This window comes from Rhinatrema bivittatum, chromosome 2 (genome assembly GCF_901001135.1).
Source record: "Rhinatrema bivittatum chromosome 2, aRhiBiv1.1, whole genome shotgun sequence".
NCBI classification, from domain to species: Eukaryota; Metazoa; Chordata; class Amphibia; order Gymnophiona; family Rhinatrematidae; genus Rhinatrema; species Rhinatrema bivittatum.
Window position 1 is genome coordinate 719119928 of NC_042616.1, and position 19579 is coordinate 719139506.

At 41.2% G+C, this 19579-nt stretch overlaps 1 protein-coding gene across 1 annotated transcript in view; it reads left to right on the top strand.

Annotated features, from left to right (window-relative positions):
• VPS13B (vacuolar protein sorting 13 homolog B) overlaps positions 1 to 19579 on the top strand; it is a 2198633-nt gene that overhangs the window by 2125575 nt on the left and 53479 nt on the right. The window contains 3 exon segments of the mRNA XM_029587199.1: positions 4795 to 4994; positions 15404 to 15522; positions 16812 to 17632. Of these exon segments, the coding sequence (XP_029443059.1) occupies positions 4795 to 4994; positions 15404 to 15522; positions 16812 to 17632 (1140 nt within the window).

Consider the following 19579-nt stretch of genomic DNA (forward strand, 5'->3'; position numbering starts at 1 on the left):
CCAGAGGCAGCTAGCTAGTTTACTCAATCAGTGTTGCTGTCAAAGCAATGCTGAATGCTGCCAGAAATGCTATGATTGTTCCACACTCCTGGTGCATGGGGGATTTTGGGGGTGCTGGATTGGGCAGGAGGGCTGAATTTGGAGTTGTGGTAAGAGAGCGGAGGGTGTGCATGAGGAGGGGGCCTGGAAGCCTGATATATTTACTGAATTTTAAGGGGTAGGGGAGGCTCCTCAGGCCAAAAGGCACACAACATTTTTTAAACTCTTTTGGGGACTAGAGAGGGGGGGGGGGGTTGAGTGCTTAGCCCTACTAAGTTAGACATTTTTTAGGGTGGTGAGGGGTGGGAGATCAGGCCTGCAGGTTTGGGTTATTTTTTTGTATACACTTATCTGGCTATATATTGAAAGTTAGTTATCCAGGTAAGTCTACTTGGGTAACTTTAGACCTGCTCTGAGGACAAATATACTTGGCTAAACCTAGCTGGATAGCACTGATAGTAAGTTTAAGCCCAGCCCCTAGGACTACCTTTAATTTAGGTGGGTAATGATTTATTCAGCTAAAAGTTATCTGAACAGAGGGTGGGGGGGGAGAGATGTATTTAAACCTTTTGAATATAAGTCTCTGAAAGATTAGAATGATTTCTCCTTTCTCTATAAGCATTTAGATGAAGATTAGCAATGCAACGATATGGAACTCTAGAGGGGAGGGCATTTAACTCAGTGAATAATTATTACAAGTTTTGAATCTTTTATGTTTGTTTTTTGTGTTTAGAGTAAGATTAATTACTTGCAGTAAACGAGGGCACTGATATAAATCAGGAGAGTTGGGTTTGGGTTTGTTTCTGGCCTACAGCTTCTGTTTCTGATACATTCTGGGGTTGGATGTATCAGCACTGCTCGATAGTTTACTACCTGAGAGCAACTCAATAGCAGCATTGGAGCAGCCTCAGAAAACTTGGAATTTTGTATGAATTTGTTGAAACCTACCATCACAGAATGTATATTTAGAGAACAAGAACACAGAACAATGAGGGTAACTCTTGAGTTCTTTAGCATTTCTGGAAAACAGTTATTTCTGCAAAATAATTGGTAACTATTTGATGAGATGTCGAAGATGTGAATGCAGTTATCAAGTCAGTGAAAATATCTGTCACATGGAAATATTGCTTTACTGAGGCATAAACTGCAAAAAAACCCATTTGAATAATCAAGGGTAAACATCATTGTCACCCTGCAGGAAAATATATTGACAGAGAGACCTAGAATTCTTCAGAGTGATATTAAGCAATTCTAAATTGCAATGATATTTTTTCTGCTTTTGATAAAACACAATATTGAAGGGCACTTAACAGAGCATAAGAAAATATAGGTCTAACGCTGTAGTGGGTAAGAAAATTGGTGATTATTTTGTCACAGATTACACAATGCACTTATAAATAAAACTTCTATGCTTATAAATAAGTCTAAGAATAAGAAATAAAAGCATACAAGATTAGAGTTTGCATTAAAGAAAATATACACAAAAATACTTCCCCTCACAGTTCCCAATGTGATATATTTTTGGAAATCTGGGAACACGGTGCACTGGGAAATCAGCAATAGCTCACCAGGCACTTCATTAACCACTATTAATGTCCAAAGTTATTCTTCTGAGCTATTTTTTCTCCGATTTCAAACAGCTTGTCTCATGTTGCTCTTTTTAATTCTTCTGACATTTGCTCTAGTTTCTTCTCTGGGCCACTCCCATGTGTTCTCAAGGCCCCAACTGTCTGTTATCTCATCAGCAAGAAGTTAGGTGTGGCCAAGAGGCTAGTCTCCTATTTTCCTCTGTTATCTGCAGTTTGCCTTCTGAGTAACTGCTCTTTCATATATCTGATCCTAGGACTTGTTTTTTGTTACAAGCAGGCTAAGAAAAAGGTATGTTCATTTTCAGAACTTATAGGTCTTATATCAAATAATTACGCTAATAATATCAGTGATTCTCTGCTTCGTTACTTCTATTGCGGTACAATAGTCTTCCGCAAGCTAACTCTTGAAAATAATTTCCCACACATGCACACTGGGAAAAATAAGCCGGATTTTAAAAGCCCAGCGCATGTAAAAATTGCCACTTACGCACATGGCCAAGCCCTGCATGTGCAGCGTGCATTTTCAAAAGGGCCCATTCGCACGTAAGTGGTGATACACGCACAAGTGTCGAGCCCTAAAAAAGGGGCGTGCCGGGAGGGGGGGGGGCATGGTCTGGGCGAGGTGGGATGGAGACCAGCTGGGTCAGTGGCCATTAGCCGTTGTCCCGGGGAAGGGTGCACAGTAGCAGAAAGTAAAAAAATGTTTAAAAAATGGTGAAAGGTAGGTTAGGTTTAGGGTGTGGGGAGGAGAGGAGAAGGGGAAAGAAAGTTAGGCAGGAGGTTAGGGAACTGGGGAAGGCCCCATTGCATCGCCCACACATGCACGCGGCCAATGGATTTTATAGCATGCGCACGTCAGCACACACATGTTATAAAATCAGCATGTATGTTTTAAAATCTACCCCAGTGTTTAGCAGAAGTACATCTGACAAAATTTAGCAGTGACCTTTGGACTTACACAGAAGTGAACGTTTTTTAAAGTAAAAAAGGGGTATGCCCCCCGGCACGCCCCTTTTTTAGGGCTCGGCACTTTTGCGTGTATCACCACTTACGCGCGACTGGGCCCTTTTGAAAATGCGCGCGGCACATGCAGGGCCCGGCCATGCACGTAAGTGGCAATTTTTACATGCGCTGGGCTTCAAAATCCAACTTATTTTTCCCAGTGTGTCAGAAGTCTCCTCAATTTCCTCCCAAAGATTTATTAATATAAAATTGTCTGCAACTAACTTTGGAGTACATTTGGAGAAATTTTCTTTACAATATTGAACAACTGATTTGCATGTGTGGGAAATTATTTTCAAAAGTTAGCTTGCGAAAGAATATTGAACCGCAATAGAAGAAATGAAGCAGAGAATCACTGATATTATTCGTGTAATTATTTGATATAAGACCTATAAGTTCAGTTTTTATTTTATTTTTCCAGGAGATTTCAATGTGATAAAAAAAAAAAAGACAATGGAAAAATTACCTTCCACTGATTTTTTTTCTGTATGTTTTAACAAAATCTTTCCACTGATTTTTATCACTTGAAATTCCCAGGCAAAATAAAATAAAAACTGAAAACAAAAGTCTCTAAATATATATTAATTTTAATATAAATTCCAAGAAGTTTACAATTTAAGTAAAGTGTATATAAGTGAAAGAAAGAAAAGCAAGATAACAAGTAAGCAAATAAATAATTTCACATAATACACAAAAGTCCTCCATATTTTGGGATAGAGGGAGCACAACTATAACAAAATTGACATAGCAACAGCAAGCATTAAAGGAACAATTCTCTAACAAAGCAGTCAAGAATTAAGGAGGAATTATCCCTCGATACCTACAACTTCAGAAGGAACAGATAACAGGTTTCCTTCAGGAGCCAACTTGCTATTAAAAAAGAAGGTAAGCTGACAAGATTAAAAAAAGACATAGCTAACATTCTGATATTTATCACGCAGCAGTGAAAATTATAATAGATATAAGAGAAGAGGGAAAACTGTGGGTCTTATAGAATACTAACGAGTCAGGAAAAGCCATAGAATACAAGTTCAAACCTTCTCTGCCACCGCTGGCAATATAAGTGATCTTGGACAAGTCTTTTTGTCTCCTTGTCTATGTTCACACACTATAGTTAGATAATATTTTCCTTCTCTTTTCTGCATTTGAAAGCTTCCCTGTACCAGAAAAGTGCTTCTAGGCCATTGATCCTAGGAGTCATAGACATCGGAATTGGGTGGGCTGCAGGGGCCATGGCCCGGCTAAAATCTGGCCCTTTCTGCAGAGTCGCTGTGAGAGATCCAGGGCCAGGTCAGGCAGGGGGAAGCTGGTCAGTGGCAGGAGAGAAGGTGGGGAGCAGCAGTGCTTCAGCAACGCCTTCCACTCTGCAGCTTTGGGACCGACCGCTGCTTTGAAGTGCCCTGGACTCCCTAGAGCCATTCAATTCAAAGCAGCAGACAGGCCAAGTGGCACAGGAGAGCAGGATGGTGGGCCAAGGCACCACCGCTCTCCTCCCCTTGCTACTGATCAACATAGGAGAAAGGAAACGGGGTCATAAGAGAGAGATGGGGTGGTGAAGCGAGATGGGGAAGGGAAAAGGGGTGTGTGGGGAAGAGAGAGAGGAGGAGTGGGGTTAGGGAAGCAGCAAGAGAGAGTGGGGGAGGGTGACAGAGAGGGGGGTGGAGGGAAGAACTTAGCTGGCTTGGCTCCCCCCCGAAACAAAAAAAGCATTTTGCTGCCTCTGTTAGGAGTGACTACAAGGGCATTTTTCAAAAGGATCTATGGTCAGGATTCTTATGGGTGAAAATATGCTCCCGCTTGGTGGCTAAAAATACATATAAACTTTTAGCTGAATAAAAAAGAAGCATTCCCAGTGCTGTGTTATGGTCAAGGGAGCAAACTAGGCACTTATGATTGTATTTTGACTTTTATGTATATAGTTGTCACTTTCCCATTCTCCCCTCATGCCCCCCCCCCCCCAGTTCCTTTGCCCACAAAAATAGTGATGTATTAGGAAAATTAAAAAAACCAAAACTATCCAAGTAGTTTCTTTTCAAAAATTCATTAAAAATTAGGCACACGTTCATTGCACGTTAGGAGCCTGTGTGAATGGGAAGCAGCATAAAGATGCAAATCTTTGTCATTCTGAACTGAACTTAACATTTTAATATTTGTTTCACTTCAGACACTCCAAAGTTTGAAGTTTTTTGTAGGAAGATTCCAGCTGAGTGTTCGGTGCATCATGAGCTTTATCATCAAATCTTCAGCTTCCCAGATTGCAAAACCAAGGACTTACTACCCAGCATCCTTCTAAAAATGCTGCCAGCAGATGAATCATCAACTGAATGGAGTGATTTTGTAGATATTAACAGCCATGGGACACAGGTATGTATCATTATAGAACTAAATCTAAATTGCATGCCTCACCAAATAATGGAGATGATAGGATTCCAATGGTAGCTCAAGAATGGTTAAGTTCCAGCTGCATTTAACATTTCTCGTAATGATTGTGTCAGAAACATCGGATGATTATTGCTAATTTTGTATATCTTTGCAGAGGTGAAAGTTATCTTGAAAGTAAAAACTTTTACTCATTAATTCAGAAGATCAATTTGTTTGAAGGAGGAACTTTGAACTTTGCAAATTTTTGTTGCAAACCTACAATGAACAATTTTCACCTCTGCAACCAACATGATATGAAATGTGGTGGATTACAAACAAATGAATTATCAGTCAACTAATTATCACTGATTTTTTACATTTGATTATTGTGTCAACCTATCAGTAGGTAAGAAAAAGGAATATAGTTACACAAGTTAGGTTTGGTTGAAAACACACCTAGAGGTCCCTACTCAGCACCATTTTCTGGCTAAATTGAAAATCCCACCACACTGACTGGCCCTGAGATAGCCGGATAGTTTTTTATCTGCATAAAATGTTATTCAGCTAGCTTGGAGGTGGAGCCAGCTATCCAACTAAATTAGCCAGATACACTTTCAGGTAGCATAGCCAGATGAGTTTAGAACTGCCAAAGAGCAGTCCGAAAGTTAGCCTGATAAACTTATGCAGCTACCCTTAAGATAGCTGAGGATATTCAGCAGCATACTTGCTGAATATACCTGCAATGTTAGGAGGATATGTTTTTCTGGATAACTTTGCTAACCACCAGTGGCTGAATGTGGACCTCCTAAAATACATTTAGCCTGATTTTCAAAAGCATTTACATGCTTAAAAATAGGTTTTACAGTCTAAATGGGCTTTTGAAAATAGCTACAATATATGTCATTGAATTGTCCACAAGATATTTACATGTAAGTGAACTTTACGCAGGTAAATGGCTTTTGAAAATAGCTACAATAGTACATTTTCAAAAGGATTTACACAAGTAAATCCTTTTGAAAATTACTCCTTATTGTGTTCATTTTCTTCAGCCGCTTCTGCAAGGAGGAGGAAAGCATACTGTTTATCACAACTCATTATGTGAGCGACTGTCATTAGTAATTTTGGAAATGCAAGGTGATAATGAAAAGACTTACTTGCATCATTAGCAAGATCAGATATTACATGCCATGGATTAAAATACTGCTGAATAAGAAAAAAACATGCGAGGTGACAGGATGACCTGGAAACGAAGTGGCAGTGCAGTGCATTGCCATGCGGAAGGACCTGAATTTGATTCCCGGCTGAGGATGGGGATGCTGTGGAGGCAGCAGTGACAGCCCCTGGGAAAAAGGTGTCCTAGTTATCGTACAGCAACATCTGGTGTCCAGATTCCAGGGCCCATGATTGCATGGTTCTGGGACATGGCCTTTAGACGAGAAGCATCACTGCAATGATTGGGAGACAATATAAAATAGAACTGAAAAAACCCCTAGATAACTATGAGCGAAGGCTCGTGGTACAAGATGCTGGTCCTAGTTCCAGTTGAACTGGAAGCCCAAGAGTAGTAGAAGGAAACTGCTGTTCCCAAAAAAAATGTGAGGTAATATGTGGCTTATAGAAAGTTTTATTATCCTGTGCACCATATGAAAATTACTTTCACATAGAAATATGGAAATTGATGGTATAAAAAGATCTCCAGGACCTTCTAATCTGCTACAGCACATTGCAGTATCCCAGGACCTTTTGGATATTTGGTTTTCCAGATGACAACTTCTACTTCTACTGCTATAACTTAATATTTCTATAGTGCTACTCACCATACACAGCACTGTACAAAAAACATATGAGAGACAGTGTCTGCTCAGCAGTGCTTACAGTCTAATCAAGACAAACACACAGACGAAAAGAGACTTTGGGAATTTCATTTATTAAAACAATGGTTAAAAATTAAATGAGGTTGTAAGTGGGAGAATCAGGTTAAGATTTTAAAGCATCCTCAAAAAAGGGGACTTTTAGACGGGATTTAAATAAGGCAAAGGAGGGGCAGGAAGTCTATTCCAAGCACATGGTGCAGCCAAGTGGAAAGCACATGGTTGGGAATTGGAAGACGAGGAGAAGAGCTTATATAGGAGTGACTTGCCTGATGAATAGCATTCATAAGGATGGATGTAGGGAGACAGAAGAGAGGAAATTACGAACTACAGAGTGAAGGCTCTTGTAGATGAGTAAGAGGAGCTAGAACTGTATGCAAGAACAGATAGGGATAGGGAGCCAATGTAGTGACTTTAGAAGAGTGATATTATGGGTGTAGTGACTTTGGCGAATGATAAGTTGCGCAACTGAATTTTGGATAGATTTGAGTGGAGAGAGATTGTTCAGAGGGAGACTTATGAGGAGCAGGTTGCAATAGTCTAAACAGGCTGTGTTGAGAGCTTGAATAAGGATTCTGGTAACATGCTCAGAAAGGAAGGAACTGATATCAGTGATATTATAGAGAAAGAAATGGCACATTTTAGCAGTGTTTTGGATGTGTGTAGAGAAGGAGAGAGAGGAATCAAAGATGCCTCTGAGGTTACAGGCTGATTGGAATTGGAGGATTACAGTATTATTCCCAGAATTAGAGAAAGGAAAAAGAGGGGAAGTGGGCTTGGGGGAAAAGATAAGGAGCTCTGTCTTGGCCATGTTGAGTTTAATGAGGCAGCGGGACATCAAGGCAGCAATGTCCCGCTGCCTCATTAAGCTGAGTCTGGGACTGGATTCCTTAAGGACATTTCTGATGTAGAGAGGTAAATCTGGGAATGATCAGCATAAAGATGGTATTGAACTTCTTAAGAGAAAATTAGAGTATCAACGGAATTAGTATAAAAAGAGAAGAGAGGAGGACCCAGGACAGAACCCTGAGGCACACCAGTTGATAGTGGGATAGCAGTAGAGGAGGATCCGCCAGAGGAAACACTCAAAGTGGGATGGGAGAAGTAAGAAGAGAATCAAGACAGGGCAGAGTCCTGAAATCCAAATGAGGACAGAGTATCGAGGAATATGTGGTGATCAGCAGTGTCCAAAGCAGCAGATAGGTCAAGGAGAATAAGGACTAAATGAAGGCCTTTGGTTTTAGCCATACCAGGGCATTGAATTCAATGAAGCAGTGTCTCAAATCCTACTGATTTCTAGGAAGGAGTCTGTCAGATGTTCGTACTGTTCCAACTGGAGAAAATTTGCCAACTGTTATAAGGACAATTCTTTAGATCCTTTCTTTTTCTCCATACAAAATTGTCTAAATCCTTTGACATCTTTCAGTCTGATTTGAAACCCAGTTCCATCATGCTTCATCTTGGTGCAATTGATGCATTTCACCACTTTGTAGAAGTGAGCCAAATTTCTGTTCAGCCTTTAATTTGTATTTATTTATAATTTGATTTGTTACAAACCTCTAACCCTTGGCTCCAGACAATTTACAAAAAGTTGTAGGCTCATGTGGTGCTTGCTTCAAAAACCTGCCACATTGTCATGGTACATCAATATGGTTTGAACTCAGCTGTTGAAAGTACCCATTGAGCCTCTTTCGAAGATAGCATTGTTGGTGGTGGTCAGTTCTGCCCAGTCTTAATGACTTATCCACTATACACTAAATTCCATCAGAACCGCGTGTTGCTCCACCCACATCCTATGTACCTGCCTAATGTCCTGCTGGGTTCCACCTCACTCACTCACTTGTCATTCCAATATTATTCTTCTGCATAAAGAGGAGGCTGTACATCATGTACTAGATTGGAAACACCATTGAGAATGATGGTACAGTGGAGAATCAAAAAGAGGATCAGTAAAATTCAGAAGGCATAGTATTAAGAACAAGCAGTTTGTTAAAGCACAAATGAGAAGCAATTTGAAAAATTAAAAACAAAAACATTTCCAGTATGGCCTGTGTCGGGAAATATTTAAAGTGGTTCAAAAGAACAACCAGGATAACTTTACACATACGCAGACAAGATTTTCTTTACATTCTGCTTTTCCGCACTTCAAAGCAGATTACATTCAGGTACTATAGGTATTTTTCTATCCCTACAGGATTTACAATCTAAGGGACCGAGTGCACTGTTTAACCCGCTGTCAGGTTAAATAGGCGCTAATCCACCCCCTAATGTAATAGGGGGATTAGCGCCTATATAACACGTGTCCAACGCGGAGTGAATAAGTTAGCGCTCATCATATGCAAACCCTAGCGCCTCCTTCCTAGCTTGACCCCCTAATTTACATATTGCATGGTGCCCCCCTTGCGAGCGCCATGCTTGCGTTAAGAAAGCAGGCGCTGAAAAGTCAGCGCCCGCTTTCCGCGAAGATTATTACATCGGCCCCTAATTTTGTACTGAGGCAACAGAGGGTAAAATGACTTGCCCAAGGTCACAAGGAGTGACAGTAGGATTGGAACAAAAAGAAAAAAAAACAAGGAACAAATTAATTTTAACTAAACATTTAAGTGTTCAAAGATCACTGGCTCCTGTAATTCTTTGTGTGATTTTATATTATCAATGTTTTATTGTGAACTGCCGAGAATCTTAGATCGTGCGGTCTATACATTTTTTTTTAAATAAATCCTTGACTCTTGTCCAGAGACTAGTGGGTTTTTTAACCTTATATTTATTAGTTTTAAACAGTATACAAAGTAATTAACATTGAATAAAGAAATACAACAAGAAAGGCATAGACACATAATGCATAGAAAAATTAGACTAGTGGTTTGATATAGTCCTTGTTGGGAAGTCGTGATTAGCTTTTGTTTCAGCACATTCAGATTCTGCACTATCAGGAAAACAAAGGGCTTAACCAAATCATGCCATAAAAGAAAACATAACACCCAAAATCTTTTAAATCAAACCAAGGACCCTGTGCACAGCAGTGCCCAACACTGCCACTGAAGCACTAGGCTGGGCCAATACAAACGTATTTTTATGGGATTGCTTTCTGCTCTAATAGAGGTGATTTGAAGAAAACTATTATATATTAATTTTTGTTTTGTTTACCTCTCCATGGGTTTTGTCAGAAAATCCAAAGAGAGCTTTGCTTGTTGTGGCCTTACTTAAGCAATAAGACATGATGGTATGTGTTGTATGATCAACCTAGAAGTGCCGATATCCCATCACACTGCATGCTCTGTAGTGTTTTACTATCATTATAAAATATGTGTGAGGAGGCAGGGTGGGGGGTGGTAAATCATATTTTTAATGTTTGCATCTAATACGGACTGTGTTTTTGGGAAATGTCTATGCAGTAGAACCTTTGGCAAGGAGTCTTCCTACTATTTTATAATGTGTCCGTAGCCCTATTGTATTGTTGCAAGCTGCAATAGTTTTTACATGGAATGAAATTTCTGGTGGTGACATTTTCTGTTGGCCAAGTAACCAGCAACTATTTGTTCAAAAGTACTCAGTAGCTTCCTGTAGGAATTTAAAAACAAAAGGACAATATGCAGTAAGGAAAAATTGCATTTGGCAATTGAGCCTAGCATATGGCTAATTGCAGCACTGCACACTGTAATGCAGGAAATTTGGGTTTGAGTCTCTTCAGTAGAGTTATCAAAAGGTTTCACTGCATTGAGGTTTCACGGCATGTGTTCAAGCCTTTGGAAGGGGAGGATGGCTACCACTGTAGCTGTGACAGCTGCCCCCTGCTGGAAAAAGAACAGTTCTGAGGAGTTTGGGAGGCACCATGCTTCTATCCCTCCTGCCAGTGAAAAAAACCTGACTCACTCAGGTAAAGCATCTTGGGCAGAGCGAGAGAAAATGGGATAAAAGAAATGTGATTTTCTAAAGCCTTCGTAAATGTATGAGATCCTCTTTAACTCAATTCCTGTGCAGCACTTCCCTGGTAATGGACCCAGATTAGCTGAGGAAGTATTGAAAAACACCAAGCGTTAAAAATAAGGTGGGTCGTATAAACACAATCTGATTTTCAGGGGGTCATTTTCAAAGTGTTCACCTTGGGACAGAGTTCGCAGGTGAAAAGTACTGAGGATTTTGCAACAGTTTTCAAAGTGAAAGTTCATGCATGCTTTTGCTTTGAAACTTGGCATAGGTTCATTTGCACTTGCTTTTTGGGCTAGCACTTTTCTCAGCGAAAATAATGCATGTAACTTGCGCACGTTTTACTCCCCACACCTAATCACACCTCTGGGAATGCCTCCTCTGAGTGCAGTTTGCACAGTGCATGCACTTTCAACTGCATTGAGGAAGGGCAGTTTTCAGACCGCCAGTTTACATGAGTAAAATGCTTTTTACCACGTTAATGCCCTCCTCCTGTAGAATAACACACTGATCTGTCAAATATTTCCTGTTTCTGAATTAATCAAAGTACATCAAACTTGCCAAATTAGGATTTTCATACACCTTTCTTGGAAAGCTGAAGGAGCTGCATGTCTCATCATGGCTGAGCTCTTGGCTGTGGACCAGGAGTCACAAGATCAGGTGTCCACAGCCTGGTGCTGACATTTGAAATGCATAAGTAGAGGAGATGCCTCACTGATAAGACTTCACGCCCAGCTTCTGTCTATTCAGTTGACATGTAAGAGCTCATGCAAAATGTAACCTCTGCTTGCGGTTTGCATTGGTGCAGGGGCACATAGGGTTCTTGTGGCCATTCTTCAAACTCCAATCTCTCTCAAACACTAGTCTCTTTGATCCCAGGGCCAGGTTCTTTTACTGGTGGGAGCATGGAGGGAAGGGAGGAATTTCTCATAGCAGGGGTGAAACTGTTTCTTTTACCTGGAAGAGGTATAGGTTCTCTTTTTTTAAAATTTAAGGGATGTGAGTGCCAGTGACCACACAGGAAACTCTGGGTGAATATCCAAAACATAAACTTTACTGTAGAAGTTCTAGCATGAATAAATGGCCCAGCTCACATCACCTCTTGGCATAACAGATGGAATCCAGTTCTCGTTCTCATTCTCCTCTCTTGTCTGTGCAAAGGTCTCTCTTTCTATCAGGGCATGGGAAACACTCACCCTCCAGAACTTGGACAAATAAGATTCCCAAGTGGGCAGGGATATTCTTGTTTGGGCAGGGGGAAAAACCCTCCAACCTGGCAAGAAAATGGTAAAATTCAGTCTTTGCACAGAGCCCAAAAAAATCTCTCTTACCCATGGTGAACTTTCCAAATGGGGGTCTTCGGAATAGCTTAATTTGACTTTGCTCACGGTTCTCCAGGCTGTCTCTCCCACCCTTGGGATCTTTAGCGGAGAAAAGGTGCTGCTGGAACAGCTCAGCTCTCACGATGTTCCTCCTTCAGTGCAGGAAGGGGACAGCAGAATCTTCTTCCAAGACCTTCCAGCTAAACAGTTCTTTCCCTCAATGAATCCAATCACCTGAATCTATTTACAGTGAGTTACCACCAGGCCATCATCCCTCGGCCTGAGGATGAAGGGGGCAGAGTCTTCCCTATCCTGGCCACTCAAGGAGAGCCTTCCCCATAATCTTTCCAGGCCAAAAATGAGGGGTCTCACAAGGCTTCCTGCAAATAAACTGGAAAAATCCCGAAAACAGCCCAGAAGGCATCTCCAGCCAGCCAAGGAGTGGTCTGGAAAGGCAGCTTCATGACCTCTTCCCAGGGATGATAGTCTGGAGTGTCTGAATAGGATAAAAAAAACAACTGAGGCTAAACTCTCCTGTTTCCTCTAACTCCAAACCCACTATTTTAGGTAGAGCTGTTTTTATACCACAAGAGATGGAAGCGGCTGTACCGAATGATGCCTCCCCTAAACTCACTAGCAATGCCTTTCCTAGCTGAAGTAGTTAACTAGGGCTTTTGTGCTAATGAACTGAAGGGGTCATTAGAAAAAGTTGTAATTATAAAAATACACACCAAATAAAATGGAGGATTTTTTTTTTTTTTAATCTAATAGGTGTTTCATGAAATTGAACCAAACGTTTAGTAAGGTAAACAGATTCTGAGACAGATCTTAAAATAAGATAATTAAAACAAAAAAAATTAATCTTAAAAAAGGGACCTGTAATGGGCCAGTAAGCATATATAAGTGATTAAACTGTGTACTCGGTCTCACTAAAGATCTCATCCTATGGCAGCTCTAGGAAGAGTGCCTTGTGCTGCCTTGCCTTGCTCCACCTTAGCGGTGGCCTCGTTTTTAGTGGTTGTACATTGCTCTGATATCCTATTCAAGTGAATAGCACCAAAGCATGAAAATGCAGTATAATTATTGCTATAAGACATGAATGCGTCAGGGTAGCACAGGGGCAGTGCTGTATACTGCCTGGGCGACAACCCAGGTACCATTCCTGAGCCTGGCAGTGCTCATAGCCTCTGAGTGGGGTAGGAAGTGTCGGCCATGGCTTAGAAGTGATACCTCCTTGCTGGACTTAGAAGGATAACGTTCAAATCTTCCCTGTGTCCACCCATTTATGTGAGTATACGGGTACACACAAAATTGCTACTGTATTTTACAACCAGTGTGCACAAATTCTCGTGGAGGAAAAAACCACAAGCCATGCAAGTTCGTACTTAGCAAAAAAAATGCCAAGCTGTGCAGCTAAGTAGCAGCATTTAGCCAAATAAATCTGAAAAGTGCTTCTTAGATAAACAAGTAGCACTTTTCAGACTTTTCCAGCTGTGTAGGCCTGCTGCTACTCAGCCAGATAAATTGGAATATAGCCGGATAAGTAGCACTACTTATCTGAATAAGTTCTAATGTGTCCGTCTAAGTAGCGGGAAGGATGCTACTTGGCTGAATAAGTTTGAAATTAGCTGAATACATGTGCGCAAATCATATATTCGCATATTTGTACTTCCAATTATAAAAGGATACGTGTGTAGATTTTAAGCACGGAAACTTATCACTTTTAACCTCTCCCCCCCCCCCCCCCCCCCCCCCCCCCCCCGCCGGATGTTGGCTTTTACACACATAAGTCAGGATATTTTATAACATGCGCACAGCAATGAAATTAACCAGTTTTACTAATTCATCTACCAGTTCACCCACTCCATCTGCATCTCTTGAAAACTCTCCTGGCTCTTGAACCTGAAGTCCCCCCATTGCACCCAGGCCCTCTACCCAGTCGTCATTTCACTCTAATGATGTTTATGCCCACCTACAGCAGATGTTGATCAAAGTAAATATATGCAGGTAAAAGATGTACGCCCATCTCTTTGGTAGGTTTTGAACGCCCCTGTCACATCCCTTTCTCACGTGCACAAAGTTACTCCCGGACCGCGATTTACATGTGTAAGTTGCAATTTTGCCTATGTGCTATATTATGTGCGCAAGTGCTAATCTTTACACAGGCAGCGTTTGAAAATTCACCTCTTAGGGTGCATGTGCACCCGGTTCCAGAGAGAGAATAGCACAGTCTGTAGACGAGAGCCGAGGCCTGTCACTGCACCGGCTGGACTAGGCGAGAGATAAAATGGAGAGGGGAAAACCTCAGGGAGCTGCAAGCGAAAATTCATGGCACCGTAGCCCATCAGAAGATGATTCCTGTCGAGCGGGAAGCCCAAAAGAGTGGGGGGAATCTTCCAGGCCAAGAGAATAAAGGAAGAAGGTGACATTAACGTTTTATTACTACTAAAACTCTTGCCTGAGGAGCCAGTTGCATGCTTTACATACAAGTGGTGGTATGAGGAATGAAGCTGTATATCACATTTTCAGCCCCCAGAGAAATCTGCATATCTAATACGCGCAGCCATCCTGAAAGATTACCCTCATTGTGTAACAGGTCAAAATCAGGATCACAATTATATAAAATACTTCCTAAGGCAGAAAAATGAAAGAGATTTGTACTGGACCCCAGCTGGAAAGTACTAGTGATAGAGAAAAATTGTATTTTTCCATTACAGTGGATCAGATGTACTAAGTGTTTTTTTTGGGGGGGGGAGTAAATTTTTAAAGACTTAGTTGGATCTACGCATGTAATGTGGGAAATTAGACTGGTAGATTGGAGTTCAGCTCCTATATTGCCCCTTATGAAAATTGGTTAGGGCAGCGTCCCTGAATTTAGGACCCTAAAATGGAGGTGGAGTTAGGGCAGGGAAAAATAGATGCTTAGCCCTGATTTTCAGCACTAGGCATCTAATCTAGCAGGCCTAAATGTTGGACCCTACATTTAAGTGAATTTTCAGCTGAAAGCTTTAGGCATCTAAGTTCAGCTGAAAATTAAGTGCATAAATGTGTGGGCTCAATTTTTTTGAATATTGGCCAATTAAATGATCAATCAGATCTTTTGTTTTATAGGAAATTTTCTGACCTGTATAATAATCTGCATCTACTCTTTTTTTTTAAGATATTCTTTTCTTATCTTAGGTGAACTGGACCAATTATTGTAGAAATATCATTTGTGCTGAATACAAATAAATTAGGGTAATAGTTTATCAGATATTTTGGACATATTGCATAATTCTAATTATTTTACTAGGTTGTGTTTCTGATTGGATATGGCTACATATATGTGGATGTTGCTCATCACTGTGGTACAGTAATTATAACGTTGGCACCTGAAGAAAGAACTGGCCCAGTCCTTACCAGCCTGAACAGGTATTTATAACCTAGGGTATAAAAGCATACTAGAGGCTCCTGTCAACTACAGAACTGAGTGGGAAAAGTCATTAAGCCCTCCAGGTGCAAAACAACTTATTAGATGGAGTATTTTGATTTGAGTAGTATGATTATATGTTGGGATTTTTTTTCACAACTATCACACTATTCTCTGTGACATATGTTTATACCACATAGTGATTTTTGTATATCTGAGTAAAACAGGGCAATCTGAGAGTTGAGGCCCTGTGGAGCTAAGATAAACATCAAACACCTGGTATAGTAAACAATATTAAACTGCTAAAAAAAAACCCCAAAAACTTTAAACTTCAGTTCCAGTTAACGTTAAGCAAGCTCACTAGATTAAAATTATTCACAGTGCTTAAATGTGGTAGCCCCACTATCAGGATAGGACTTAGGGTTGCCACTTGTCTCCAGGTATTCAGAACAGGCTGTTTTGGTCCTGTTTTATCCTATTGCATGCAGGGACTTGTAATCTTGCTTTTACTAGGGAATGCAGTAAGTAAATCTGAACCAGAAGCCCCCCTGTATGCAACAGGATAAAAAGAGGACTGGGTCAACCTGCCCTGAAAATCTGGAGCCAGCTGGCAACCTTAATAGGACTTTGTTGCAGTACATGCTCTCTCACAATAATATGGCTCGTAGCCCCCCTTTTAATTACTCTGAGTCTCAATGCATGCTGCCTATCTATAACTCTCAAAATCCTCTGCTCTCAAAGATGAACATGTGCTGAGGGCAGAACGTGTATCTCAGACATTCGCTCACACCCAGAAATACTGCAAAATCAATCAGTCATCACCAGCACGTAACCCATCTTGTAGTGTGGCCAGAGGCAGCGGGGCAACCAAGAAACTACCATCCATCGAATAGTGGCACTACTTATCCTAGAAGAGGGGGTGGAGCCATAAATGTCATATTCTGGAAATGAATGGCATGTAGCGTTGACTTACTATTGCAGACAACTGAAAAGTAAGTGGAGCTGGATCTGCCCTAGAATTTTTCTCTTTTCGTTCTATGCACAGACACATTGCAGAAGAATAGATAAATTCTAGACTGCTTAAAAGCAAACCCTCAAACTGCGGGGAGCAGAAAGCGGAAGGTGGGGAGGGCAGTGCTAGCTGTCTGGAATTATTAGCAGTAAATGGGACAAATTTTAAAAAAAGATATAATCTGTAAGCAAAACAAACTTCTTTGTCAGATTAGAGGAATAGTCTTGAATGCAGCAGTCTGAAAGAAATAGATTAAAATAATGTTTTTTGTTTTATTAGGACTCAGGAACAGACGGTAGTGTTGAAAGTATTCATCACTCAAGCCAGTCTTGCAGTTTATGATGATATCACAAATCACAAAATGTCATGTGAACTTTTGCGGCTCACAATGGACAACGTTTTCCTGAACATGGCGCCAGTGTCCAGCTACCTGAGGCAGCCATCTCGTGAATTCCAGGAGACCACTGAGGGCCTTCCCCAGCTGTATAGCCTGGAGGTTTACTGCGGGGACCTGCAACTTGACAATCAGCTGTACAACAAATCAAATTTCCACTTTGCAGTCCTTGTCTGTCAAGAGGAAAAAAAGGAATCCGTGAAATGGTCGAAAGTGAACAACCTGATAGTTTCCAGCAAAGATTTAGAAGAATACAAGGACAACAGCTTCATAAAGCTCTGCATCACCCTGTCACAACAGCAAAGCTTTCTGTTTGATGTGAACGAACTTTGTTTTAAGCTGAAACCAGCCCGGCTTTATGTGGAAGACACATTTGTGTATTACATCAAAACTTTGTTTGACACATACCTTCCAGACAGCAAAAGGGTCAGTCATTCGCTGAGCAGCTCAGCCACTATCCAAATACTGCCGGAACAAGTGAAGCAGCACGCAAAAGCCTTAGTCAGCCCCATTAAGCTGAGAAGGCTAACAATAGAGCCAGTGAACCTCTTGGTGAGCATCCATGCTTCCCTGAAACTGTACATCGCCTCAGACCACACCCCTCTGTCATTCTCAGTATTTGAAAGAGGACCTATCTTCACCACTGCCAGGCAGCTCGTCCATGCCCTGGCCATGCACTATGCAGCTGGGGCACTCTTCCGAGCAGGTTAGTATGTTTTGTTTTTAAAAACATAAACCTATCATTTGCATTAGTATTCAGTGGTGCAAGGCATCTTAGAAAAAGAAATGTGATGGTTTACTCCTTATCCGAAGTAGGCTTGCAGAAGTTCAGCACAGTGCATTATAAAATGATTGTCTTATTTAAAAATGCAGCACTGTCCTGTAAATCACCTTTACAGAGTTGTAATTGCTCTTGATTCCCTATATTTTCTTCTCAGTCTGCATATCACCCCTTGCTGTCTCCGTCTCTTCTTGACCCCCTGCCCTTCTCCCCCTTCCCAGCTGCTGCCTTCTCCTCTTCCCTTCCACCATCCCTTCTCTTCTCAGCTTTCATTCCACTCCTCTCAGCCCCTGACTTCAGCTTCCTTCCCCATCTCTCCTCTCTGCCTCCCATCTCAGCCCCATACTTGTCTCTGCCCTACAGTGCTCCATCTCTTCCCTCAGCCCCTTCCCCCTACAAACCTCGGACCATGTCACTTTCTCACCTCAGTGAGCAGACTAGGCCAGAGTTTTCTGGGTAGCAGTACCTGCAGAGGCACAGTGCCAGAGAACAGCAGGCAGCAAGAGACTGGTTTCCTGAATACAAAGCAAGTATCGCAGTTAGGGAAAGAGTGACCACTATGGGGCAGAAAGCATATATGCTCTTTTAAACTCTCCACAGCATGGGTTGCCTGCTTGTTCACTGGCATTGCACCAAGGCAGGAAGTCCTGAAATTGGATCTGGGAGATAAAAGGGAGGCTAGACAGCCCAGGAGTCTCCCAGAAGATCCATAAAACGTGGCCTATCTGATGAAGTCTGTAGGCTTGCATACCTCTGAAAATATTAGCTAAATACTGCCTACACTCGTCCTTGCCCGACTACAGCAGTATCTACCAGGAACTGATTTGACATCAAAGGGTGTAAGATGAACAGATACTTTTATTAATGATCTTTTCATCTCAGTTTTTCGTGATTGTGTGGCTACTAGAGAAAAGTGGCTCTAGGTCAATGATGCTGTTAGGCATTAAGCAATTTATTCTTTATTTCTTACCCACTTCTGTCGTTTCCTCAGAATAGATGCTTTGGTCCCCACCTTTTGGATCTTTGCTTCCTTATGTACCATAATCTTATTTTTCAGTGTTGTGCTGCTAAATTTGTATCAAGGGCTCGCACTTGAAAATGATCATACAAAACAAGAGATATCTATTGTCTCAATTAATTACATATATCTATAACTCTCTATATACTTGTAAAATGTTACAAGATAGCACATGCTTCCCCTAGCACTGCCTCCTGTTGAATATGCTGCCAACTTGCAGATACCAAGGCTGTTTCAAAAGAACCATGCAGGAATGCACTGAAATGTACAGTAACTTTGGTGGTCAACATGGAACAAGGGGTTTGTGCAATCTCCTGTGAACCCCCTGCAGCATATCAATGTTGTTTCTTCCAAAACACCTTTAAATTCTGCCATATTATTTCTGTGATTGTTAATCATTTCCTAGGATCTGCTGGCCTCGCATGAGGAACAGGACCATTTGCTGTCTCTTCTTTCCTCTTTGTCTTCACCTTGTATTGTGGTTGGTGACACTAACATTCTTGATCTTCTTGCTCTCTCTGCTTGATTTATCTGGGTTTCACATTCTTGCCCACAACTATTCACTTTACTGATCATTGATTAGCCATCACCTTCTACCATGACTTGAACCTCTCTCATTCCCAGTATCTTCCCTTCCCCTCTCCGGTCACCATCATTTTTCTCTGTTGTGTCTGTCTTCCAGTTTTTCATGTGTCATTTATTTGCCATCTACAAAATCTTATCAGTAGTTTGTTTTCAGATAATTATGCTATCATTTTTTTGTGGTTTTGAACAGATCAAGTCCTCCAAACTCTTACATTCTTTACAGTTGTCATCAATGAGCAGGGAGGGTACAGGTTTGTTCCCAAGTAGGG